Raw genomic sequence first — 12,101 nt, forward strand, 5'->3', positions numbered from 1 at the left:
GTGAGGACAAAAAAGAAATGGGGAAAACCCTTGTTGCGATAGTTGTCAGCTGCTGTGCCATGATTGGTCTTAGGGTCCTTTTGCTCCAACTGTCTCCAACTGTCTCTTGCTCATTTGTCTATCATAAACTTTGTAAGTGGAGGAGAAAAGCAGAGAAAGCTATGCTTACTTAGCTGCACCATCAGATGAAATGAAAAAAATCAAAGACTTAAAGGAGACAGCAGTGAAAATAAATGTGTCAGGGGCCAGAGAGATGTCTCAATGCTCAATGTCACCGGTTGCTCTCACAGAAGATCATGGTTTGGTTCCCAGCACCCAAATGGCAGCTCACAAGCATCTGTTAATTCCAGTTCCAGGGTATCCAATACTCTTTTCTGGGCTTCATGGACATCAGTGATGTATGACATACATGAATGCAAAACACCCATACACATAAGAGAAAAATAAGTAAAACAAAATAAATAATTAAAACCAAAAGCAAATACAACTGTGCTGTGAACAGTCACAGCTTTCATGTTCTCTTAATGAAGAATGCATACTTTATTCCTCAGACTGCAGAACTTGCATTACCATTCACTCTGAGGGTGAATATTCCTTTAACACAATCCTTGTCATGAAGAATAGAACATCTGAGGCTGCAGAGATAGCTCAGTGGATCAGAACACTTGGTATTCCAACATGAGGACCTAGGATTGGTTCCTATCATCTTTTTAAGAACCTGAGTGTGGCCATGAGAGTCTGTAAAAGCAACGCAGTTGGGGAAAGAGATAGGAGAATGATCCAGGCTTGTTGGCTACCAGTTTAAGTGCAGCACCAGTGAGAGACTCCTTTTCAAAGGAACATGGCAGAAAGCGATAGAGCAGAGCACTTGGCAGCCTCTTCTGACCTTTGTTCACATATCAGCATGCATGTACATGTGTGCATACACTACGCACTCAAACACACACAAAGGGTGAAGAGAGACACACACACAGAGAAACACACCACACACACCCAGAGAGAGAGAGAGAGAGGGAGACAGAGAGAGACAGAGAGAGACAGAGAGAGAGACACACAGAGAGACAGAGAGACACACAGAGACACACAGAGAGACAGAGACAGAAAGAAAGAGAGACAGAATAAAATCCACAGATCATTGATAAATATCAGCTTTTTATTTATGTTGAAAGTTGGGTTTAACATTCATGTAGTTGAACTAGTTGTGAAGGCAGCCATGGAAGGCTTTTGTAGGACACCAGCTTGATAGAAGCCAGAGAGGAAAGAAGAGAAGGGAGAGGTAGGTGCTGGCTTCAGAGACTCAGCAATTTGGGAAGAGGACTAGTTGAGCAGCACAGCTTAGTCCCTGGAGAGCTTGGTGTAAGGCCTTTCCCTCAAGGACTCTCATGAAAGAGGATAAACAGCAGACACCCAGCAAGCTGAATTGCTTCAGACCTCCTGTGTGCTGTGTGTTCCTGAAGTGTCCATGACTGGTTCAGTGATTACATAGATATTTGTAGGTGGACTGACTTTAGAATTAAGGTAAGAATGAGGCTGCTGTTGGGTAACGTGGGTAGAGGTGACAGGACTGTAAGAGGCAACAGAATATATCAATATCAATATCATTATCAATATCAATATCAATAAATTTAAAGCTGAAAGCTGTGTTGGTTCCTTGATAGCAGGCACAGAAAGCGATGCTTTGGCAGGGCGGCTGAGAGCACATGGGCAGGAAGGAACTTTGTAAAAGGGGAAGGGAGATGACTGGGGAGATGGAAGAGGTTCTAATAATGAGAACAGGGTTGAGAAAATGTGAAACATTCTGACACCGACTGCAGATTCCCTCTGGATGTGACAACACCTCTGAGTGGTCACAGGACCTAGATACTTGTCCTGGGTTCCATACTGGCAGCCAGGACAACTTGGCAGGTGGAGAGGAAAACTCTCAAGAAGAAAACCATGGGCTGATGAGTAGGAAGACGAATGAAACCAACCAACCAACCAACCAACCAACCAACCAACCAACCAACCAACCAACCAACCCACCAGTTTTATTGAGCATAAGACATATAGCAGTTACTGAGCTAGCAATGTAAACATATGCTCTGGTAGCCTCAGACACTCTGTTCAATTTCTTCATTTTTATGACTGTAGGATAATGAATTTGGCTTTCTTCTCAGAAGATGCTCTGTGAGTGCAGCCCATTCAGAACCTTCACAAAGATTATAGGTTTGCCTGTCCATCCTTCTTTCTGACCATACATAAGCCTATGTCTGAGTCTGAAGCATGCTGCCCCACAAAACAGAACAGAAAACAAAACAACAAGCAGTCATTGCCCAAAATACACTTGCTGAAAGGTTAAGCTAATGACAGAGAACAATATGCTGGGGAATGGTGAAATTGCCTGTTAGCTTCCAAACAGCAAAAAACTTCAGTCCTCTCTATGCCTGAGATAATGATGACTGTCCTTTTCATTTGGGTCGTTAGAGGCTTGATTCTCTAGGATGGGCACAGACAAACCTGATCTCAGGCACATGGGCCAGACTACCACTTCTTCTTAAGAGTCTCTTGTCCACAAAAACTACAGTCAACTAAAGAATACAGAGTGGGAGAAATAATCTTGCCCAGGGAAGAACACACCAACTACTTATCCAAAAAAAAAAAAAAGCCCTGAAAACATACATACATGTTACATTATACATACTGAGTAGGCTATCTTTAGAAATATTTATGCATGTAATGGCAATTAATAAAAAAAATTCCACGAATTTGAAGGAGAGGAGGGGTATTTAAGAGAGTCTGGAGGGAAGAAATGCTGTAATTATATTATCTCAAAAATAAAAAAAAGAAGGGACTCTAAACAAAGGTCTCCTGTCTGTCTTCATAAATGACCAAAGTGGTGAGGTCAGAGGACTTTCAAATCTCACTTGTGTCAGTTGCTCAATTGTGCTGTGTGGTAAGTGATTCCACCGTTTCTCTTTATGTACAAAGCAGGGAGAACCCCTTGGATGTCCGCTCCCTGCATGAAGATTACAAAAGTTTGCAGCCTTGGGGTCAAGGGATGCTTGACAAATGAGATTGCTTCCTCTGTGCTGTGTTAATGCTCAGATACATCGTATTTCTGGAATATCACTGGCCTTTTAGGGTCTGGTATCTACAGCTAGTTAATATTCTACAAACACATCCACATTTTGTGTCTCTCTCTGTGTGTGTGTATGTGTGTGTGTGTGTGTGTGTGTGTGTGTGCTGTGAGTGATCAGTCACTATAACTGTGGTTTGAGATGTTTGCAAAGGTTAAGAGTTGAGGTTGAAGGAGTGCTCAAACATCTTTAACATCTGCCACACAGCCATCTCCTCTCCACACTGGCTACTTTGGACTGAGAACGTTTCAGAGCCATTGTTCATTGCTCTGTGCTGGCTTATACTGCTTCTCTTCTCTTTTATTCCTCACCTTATGATTCGCTGCTAAGATTCAAGGTCTAGCTCCCAGGCATAAATGACTCATCACTGTGTGCATTAACTGAGGTGTGTAGAATGATGTCTCTCATTTTTGATTAATTGGAGATAGTTCTATGTGGATGTCACTCATTGGAGCATAGATCATCTCTCACCTTTGTGTGTTTCTTGTTTACATATTCAAAGAAGATGGAAGGTGTGGAACACAACCAAAGCTCCCAGTGATAGCACCAAAAATACACATTTTCTTCCAGCTCTGTAATTGGAGGTTTGATATTGACAGGGTTTTCTGGGTATGACTACCTTAAACTACACTGTTGTAAGTCACACAGTCTTCCATTTGTTGGGCATCCCTGGCCTAGAGGACCAGCACATGTGGATTTCCATCCCCTTCTTCATTTCCTATATCACTGCCCTGCTTGGGAACAGCCTGCTCATCTTCATCATCCTCACAAGGCCCAGTCTCCATGGACCCATGTACCTCTTTCTCTGCATGCTGGTGGGGGCAGACATTGTGCTCTCCACATCCACAGTTCCCCAGGCCTTGTCCATCTTCTGGTTCCACGCTGGGGAGATCTCCCTGGATCGCTGTATCACTCAGCTCTTCTTCATCCACTCCACTTTCATCTCTGAGTCTGGGATCTTGCTGGTGATGGCGTTTGACCGCTACATTGCTATTTGCTACCCGCTGAGGTACACCACCGTTCTCACAAACTCCTTGATTGGGAAAATCAGAGTGGGCATCTTTCTGAGAAGTTATGGTACAATTTTCCCTATAATATTTCTTCTGAAAAGACTAACTTTCTGCAAAAATAATATTATTCCACATACCTATTGTGAACACATAGGCTTGGCTAAATATGCTTGCAATAGCATCCGAGTAAACATTTGGTATGGATTTTCTGTCCTAATATTAACAGTGGTCTTAGATGTTGTGTTAATATTTGTTTCCTATGTGCTGATCCTCCGTGCCGTCTTTCGCATGCCTTCCCAGGATGCTCGCCACAAAGCTCTCAACACGTGCGGCTCCCATGTCTGCATCATTATCCTCTTCTATGGGCCTGGGATCTTCACGACGCTTACACAGAGGTTCGGGCGCCACATCCCACCTCATATCCACATCCTGCTGGCTAATGTCTGCATTCTGGCTCCACCTATGCTGAACCCCATCATTTACGGAATCAAGACCAAGCAAATCCAGGAGCAGATGGTTCATGTCTTGTTTACATAAGTGAATTTGACTCAAAAGTTCAGTTTTTGGCACCTACAGTTTTCTGTTGAGTGATCTCTTGGTAGATGGGACAGGTCCGCTGACACATAGCTCAGTGGGTTCTACATCAGAACAACTTTACAAGGAAGGCTGAAGAATGTACTCTTTGGTTCAACCCGTGAGAATACTGCCATGTTCTCACATAGTGGACTGACAGGTACCTTCTGTTGCAGACCCTGGGGGCGCTAGGACTGTGTCCAGTCACCATGGTCCCTGACGCTAGCATGAGGTTTGGAAGTAGAACGTGTAAATGAGACCACTCTGTTGCTTTGGAATTTGCTCCATGGAGTTTCTCCAGTTCTGAGACATTTATGATTTCTCCAGACAACCACACTTCATTCTTTCATGACCTTCATTGTAGTGAAGTGACATCTGGGATCAGTGACTCCTGGGCTCTGTGGTCATTTCTTTTTATATTAAAATTTACTTAGACTGAGTGCATGTGCGTAGCTGGGGGGATGTAAGCTATGTGGTCCATGTTTTGAAGAACAACCTTGAGCAACCTGAATCTGATGACTTGTTTTGAGAGAAGAGCTCTGTGGTTCCTGAAGGGCTGGAAGAACATTAAGGACGTCAGGCTGTGCATTTCACTCATCTTAGGAGACACTGAAATCCTTCAGGTACCAAATCTGCTTTTATGTGGATGCAGAGGACCCAAACTCAGGCATGCATGCTTTTTGTCACGAGCACTTTATATCCTAAGTCATGTCACCAGCCCCTATGCTTATAAGTTGACAAAAATTAACAGCCGTATTTGGTTCTATGGAAGACTGATTTCAGTTTTCCTTATGTCTACCAAAATATCGGGAGGCTCAAGTCTTATAAAGACAGCATAGCATTTGCATATTACCTGTGCATGCTATCTCATATATTTTAAATTTTCTCTGGAATATTGAGAACACATAACACTTAACACAGTATTATTAATCTAAATACTATGAAAACAATCTCTACATGGCATTATTTAGGGGATAGTGATAAAATTATAAGATCTGCATATGTCTAGTATAAAAACATTTCTGCCCCAAATATTTTTTGTTATTGGTTGAATCCTTTGACATAGAATCTATAAATAAGGAGGGCTGACTATGTATATAAGCAAATTTTTATATATTGACAGTGTCTAACAAAATTTAAAATATATAAACATTATAGAATGACTGCCATGCACTCTTTTCTTCACAGAGAACATATTTAATGCTACATGTGCTTGAAGAAATAAGTTGTAGTTGAAATTCCAGTGGTTTTGGTGTTTTCCCCTTTCTATGCTCCTTCCCCACAGAAGAGTTATGCAGCCAGAGACAATGAAGTCTGAGGAGTTGAGGAAAGACTCTGTTTCAAAGAACCATGCAAAGAGCTGAGTTCAGGCGCTAACAAAGAGCAAGAGGAGCAGATTCCACTCAAGTAGCTCAGACTGACTCAAGTTAGACAGCATGAACAGATAGACACCTGCTGAAAAGTAGCTGAAGCCTTCCACCGCAGAGGCACTTGTAAAGTCATATGGAGCAAATGCCCTTTCTCTTTCAACCCCAAACTCCACCCTTCTGAATTTCAAATATTCAAGCAGAATACTAACAGAGTAAAATAGCTCAGGGGGAGGGGGAGGGGATGGGTTTTTTTTTTTTTTTTCCAGAGGGGAAATGAGGAAAGGGGATAACATTTGAAATGTAAATCAAGAAAATATCTAATAAAAAGGAAATGAGTACCATCAAAAAAAGAGAAATTTTAATATGCAAAATAAATAGTTTTTAATGGGGCTGGGGAGATGTGCTTCTCTTGCAGAGGTCCTGAGTTCAGTTCTCAGCACTCATTTCATACAGCCCACATATAATTCTGGCTCCAAGGGATCTGTTACTTCTGGCCTTCATAGGCATCTGCACACACCTGTGCAAAGTGCCCTTATTTACATACACATAACTGAAAAATTAATAAAAATTGAAGACAATAGTTATTAACTTATAAGCCATAACAGAAAATTAAAGTAGAAATCATGAGAGTAAAAAGAAAATTAATAGCATAATAGTAAAACCACAAGTACAACAAATGCATTATATAATTATGTGTAAATATCCTAAAGGATGACTTAAGAATCTGAGGCAAGCAGTCAGCTAGCATTGCCTTATACATCCTACCAGTAGGAAGAATGTCATAACCGCTGAGTCAGAAAAATTATCTGTACAAAAATGAGAAAACCTATACTGTGGAAACACTACCCAGTTGAATGCCAATGTTGCCATATTCATAAAAATAAAAGTGGACTTTTGTTACATAGTAATTGTCCCTGAACTGTAATGTTTCTTCCTAGGAGAAGGCTTTTAAGTCTCAGGGAGTAAACAAAATTTATAATCTCAGGAAAGTCACAAGTTGTTGGAAAGTCACAAGTTTCAGGAGGAACCCCAAATTAACAGGATTCACAAGGTCCCTGCCAAGGTTATGTAAATGGTCAACAACTCCTGGGGAAGAGAGACTCTTCTGTCAACCTGCCTGCCAGTCAGGCAGTGAGCTTCAAGGATGCAGATTTGTGAATATCACTCCTACTGGGTTGGGTTTTTGTGGCGCCATTCTCCCCCATCCTATTAGTAACCTCATTAACCCTGTTCATTTTCAGTGTTGGACTTTGGTGGAATCACTTTTGCCTGCCGTCAGGGACCTGTCGGTACTGAGTCAATGTCTGTTCTCATTTTCCCAGGAAAAATCACAGCAACTTCAGAAGAAAGGCTATGACTAGGCTCATAATCATTATGATCTGTATTCTCCAGAGAATCATCAGTATTTGATCTCTTCACTAAAGGGCACAGCCTTAAAGTCCATTGAGAATACTGAAATGAAGAGCAGTCAAATCCAATGTCATGGCGAAAAACTTCGACCTGTCACCTAGTGAAAAATCAGTAGTCCAATTTGTTTTCCTTAAAATTTTATTTTCCTTACAGAGGAGTAAAATTCCACTGTGTATCCATGGCATATCTTCATGTTCTAATCATCTGTTGGTTAACACCTAGGGTGTCCCTACCTCCTTGATGTGAATACAGCAACAACAAATATTTGGGAAAATGGATGGCTTTGCAAAGTGTTAGCATTAAGGGTGACGAGACAGGCTCAGAAAAGCCAAAGCTTCAGACTCTGTGCTTACGCAGATCCTGATTTTTAGTGATTAATGTTAGACGTATGTGAGTAAGAGGGTATGAGAATGTGTGTAGGTTATGGAACTAGACAGACGGTCATGGATGGGTGTTGAAGGAAGAGCAGACAAGGGTCACATGGGACATGAATATGGGAAGAATGGTATGGGGTGTGAGGGAAGGAAACCACAGGCACAAAGGTTGTTTTAAAACATGTGATGGCTTTCCGTTTAGTTTTTTTAATTTTGATTTTAATTTTTCATTTTTAATGGGATTTCTGAGTGTATGTGCGTGTGAGTCTCTAAATTGGCTTTCCTCCTTCTGTTTGTTTTGTCCCATTATAATATGTTAGTTTTTGGTTTATCTTAATTTATTTTATTATTATCTCTTAGTAGACTATTTGTATTCTAATGAGAAACAGAAAGGGAGTGGATCTGGATGGGAGGGGAGGTGGAGAGGAACTGGGAGGAGTAGAGGGAGGGAAACCATAATTGTGATATACATGTGAAGTGGCGCATGCCTTTAATCCCAGTACTTGGGAGGCAGAGGCAGGCAGATTTCTTAGTTCGAGGCCAGCCTGGTCTACAGAGTGAGTTCCAGGACAGCCAGGGCTATACAGAGAAACCCTGTCACAAACAAACAAACAAACAAACAAACAAACAAACAAACAAACAAGGAAAGGAAAAAATTAATGAGAAGAGAATGCCATAATAAAATCTAGTACTTTGTGTGCTAAATAAATAAAATAATTAAATATAAAGTAAAATAATATAAATAACATAAATAAAATATATACAACTCAAGAAAATCAAGGATACAGCCTAGATGTTCATCAACAGATAGTGAAAATGTGGTGGGGTCATACAACAGAATTTTACTCAATTGTAAAGGAAAATGAAATTTGAAGAAAAATTGATGCATACCTCATTTTCACTACAGGATATGTCAAAATCTTTGACCATTGTTTTATAACTAGACAGGGATTAACAGCCTGAGAGGCCATTAACAATAGACTTTCTTCTTCATAACTCACTTTGGACCCCGTCGCCCATAACCATGGTGAAGGTAAAGAGAGAAACATTGCAATCGCCCTTCCTTAAGATTTTAAAGTACTCTATGAAACAGTGAAGGTTTCAGGGCTTTGCTGGGGCCCATTAAGGGAAAGTTACTTCCTTTTGCTAAAGGTATTTCCACTCTGGGATCTACTTGAGATATGGCCTTCTGATCTGCCCCAAGGATTAGAACATCATCCCTTCCCTTAAGAAGTACTCCAACTCTTGCAAACTTTATATGCCCCAGTACAGGGGAATACCAGGGCCAAAAAGGGGGAGTGGGTGGGCAGGGGAGTGGGGGTGGGTGGATATGGGGGACTTTTGGTATAGCATTGGAAATGTAAATGAGTTAAATACCTAATAAAAAATGGAAAAAAAAAAAAAAAAGAAGTACTCCAACTGAGCCTGTCAGTCACTCCTCAGAAAGACATGCTAAAGACATGGGCAGAATAGTTACACCTTCAGGGAAATAACGTACTTATACTTTCCAGAAGCCCCTGCGGCGATCCAGCTGCTTGCAGGTTTTCACTTACTGTCTGCATTTTGGAGTCCTAACTCAGAAAGTTTAACTTTTCCTTTCCTTCTGTTGTCTTGGATGGGCATTCCCATTCTTTCTTTGAAGTCTCCAACACATCCTATAGCTGCGATGTACCTACTTGTTGAGCTTCACTGCTGAACCTGCCTGGTGTCTTGGCCCCTAATGCAAAAGGCCAGGCTATGTCTTTCCTCTTAACCTTCTCTCTCCTCCCGGAGCTGCCAAGATTACAGCCTGCCAGGCTTGTTGTTTCACTTCCAGTTTTTCATACAGGCCTCCTGCCTTCCTTTGGGTTCATTTTTAAATTCTTTGGAGACAGCAATTGAAATGTTTGCTTACTAGAAAGAACACATGTCTCCATCTTCTCCAGAGATGGAGGAGAAGGTGGTGGTGTGCTGTAATAATGAGACTCCATATATGATGGGGGAGCTTGGAAATACAGCTCTAAATTTGATCTCCCTGGTGTGGTAGCTTCCCTTGGGGCCTTCAGCCAAATTTACAAAAAGCCTCTGCTCCTTCTAACATTGAGTCTTAAGTGACCGTATACTATTTTATGCTATAATGATTGCAGTAGAGGCAAGAGATTTTCTTGGTGAAACAGACATGTAGCCCAACAAGACTAGAGGGTTCTGGGTTTGAGGTAAGTGTCCAAGAATACAAGGGTGTTTGGACTTCAATAGGCAGAGAAAAGTGTAGAACCACAACTCTAAGTGACTCAGTGTAGAGGACAGAGTGAGGACTGGGAGGGGAGAAGGGAAGGCTGTGGAAGACTATCTGGATCTTATGTGTCTAGGACGCTGACTCCTTCCTAAGATTTGTTTAGGCCCCAAGCACTGCTAGATTCTGGAAGGACACAATGAAAAACAGTGTGAGTCTCTGGATCAATTAAGATCAAACTAAGTGAAAAGCAAGTAAAGTAAGACTTTGCTGTTTTGTCATCCAAATTCAGGGGCTGCCCTGCCCCTTCCAGGAGTTTCTAGCTCTTCCTACTTACATACAGATATGGACTTCATTTGCATATCATTCTCTTCCTGCTTTGTTCAGGAGGGTGATGCACGTAGCTGGGTTGGGCCCCCTCTAGCGTTTATATACCTCTTTGAATTTTTGTTACCGCATCTAGACTTCTGTGGATATATTTTTAGTCTCTGTGTGCTGTTGAGTGACTTCTGGTAGTTGATGTCCACATAGGAATTGAACCAAATTAGATCCTTCACTTTAGCAGACCAAATTACTTTTCCCCTTGTGGTCTCATACATTTCTTATTGTACACTAATGTGTTTAGTTAGCATATTATTTCAGTTAGTGATGTAAAACTCTATCTGAATATAATATTTCTATTTCCTCCAAGATACAGAACATAGCTTATTCAGTTGTTCATCTAATGTAGTTCCAGGAACACCAGCAGTGAAAAACAATTAGGAAGTACTATGTGACTCTGGTATCATCAAAAAATACCTTTGAACACAGTATGAGCTTTCATTTTTCTGTGAAAGGTCATCTGTATCAATATGGGTACTGTAAACCATACGGATATTAGTCACACAGTCTTCCATTTGCTGGGCATCCCCGGCCTAGAGGACCAGCACATGTGGATTTCCATCCCCTTCTTCATTTCCTATATCACTGCCCTGCTTGGGAACAGCCTGCTCATCTTCATCATCCTCACAAGGCCCAGTCTCCATGAACCCATGTACCTCTTTCTCTGCATGCTGGCAGGGGCAGACATTGTGCTCTCCACATCCACAGTTCCCCAGGCCTTGTCCATCTTCTGGTTCCACGCTGGGGAGATCTCCCTGGATCGCTGCATCACTCAGCTCTTCTTCATCCACTCCACTTTCATCTCTGAGTCTGGGATCTTGCTGGTGATGGCGTTTGACCGCTACATTGCTATTTGCTACCCGCTGAGGTACATCACCGTTCTCACAAAATCCCTGATTGGGAAAATCGGAGTGGGCATCTTTCTGAGAAGTTATGGTACAATTTTCCCTATAATATTTCTTCTGAAAAGACTAACTTTTTGCAGAACTAACATTCTTCCACATACAGCTTGTGAGCATGCTGGCTTGTCCAAATATGCATGTAATGACCTCCAAGTGCATATCTGGTATGGGTTTTTTGTTTTAATGTCAACAGTAAATTTAGATGTTGTGTTAATATTTGTTTCCTATGTGCTGATCCTCCGTGCCGTCTTCCACATGCCTTCCCAGGATGCTCGCCACAAAGCTCTCAACACGTGCGGCTCCCATGTCTGCGTCATCATCCTCTTCTACGGGCCTGGGATTTTCTCAACACTCAACCATCAGTTTGGATACAAGATCTCAACTGGTGTTCATGTCCTGCTTGCCAATGTCTGCATCCTGGCTCCACCAATGTTGAATCCCATCATCTATGGGGTCAAGACCAAACAAATCCGAGACCAAGTGACTCATGTTTTGTTTCTGAAAGTAATATGACTTTCAGAACAGAAAAGAAATTACTGTATTCTCCTTACTCTAGTCACATATGAGGGAAACACTAACAGTCCTGGTAGGTGAGAGACATTGAACCACACAATTTATTTGAATAGCCCTCTTTCTGAATAAATTCTGCTAGGGGAGTTTTGATATGCTATTCAAGGTCTCAGATCAGTAATGAGATTGGCATACTTGGGTGTCAGTGACTTTTCACATTCAAAGCCTGAGAAATATATTCAT

The 12,101-nt window shown here is 41.6% G+C and overlaps 1 protein-coding gene and 1 pseudogene across 1 annotated transcript; both read left to right on the forward strand.

The window, feature by feature from the left end:
- The first annotated feature begins 3,727 nt into the window (after positions 1-3,727).
- Olfr547 (olfactory receptor 547) lies at positions 3,728-4,667 on the forward strand. The gene has a single exon (NM_147079.2). It carries the CDS (start codon positions 3,728-3,730, stop codon positions 4,661-4,663), a length of 936 nt encoding a protein of 311 aa, NP_667290.2. The 3' UTR covers positions 4,664-4,667.
- Olfr548-ps1 (olfactory receptor 548, pseudogene 1) lies at positions 10,917-11,858 on the forward strand (annotated as a pseudogene).

The sequence above is a fragment of the Mus musculus genome, chromosome 7 (assembly GCF_000001635.26).
Source record: "Mus musculus strain C57BL/6J chromosome 7, GRCm38.p6 C57BL/6J".
Taxonomy (NCBI): Eukaryota; Metazoa; Chordata; class Mammalia; order Rodentia; family Muridae; genus Mus; species Mus musculus.

What these genes read in the sequence shown, in the direction of transcription:
- Olfr547 (NM_147079.2), top strand. Translation starts at nt 3,728, where the DNA reads ATGACTACCTTAAACTACACTGTTGTAAGTCACACAGTCTTCCATTTG.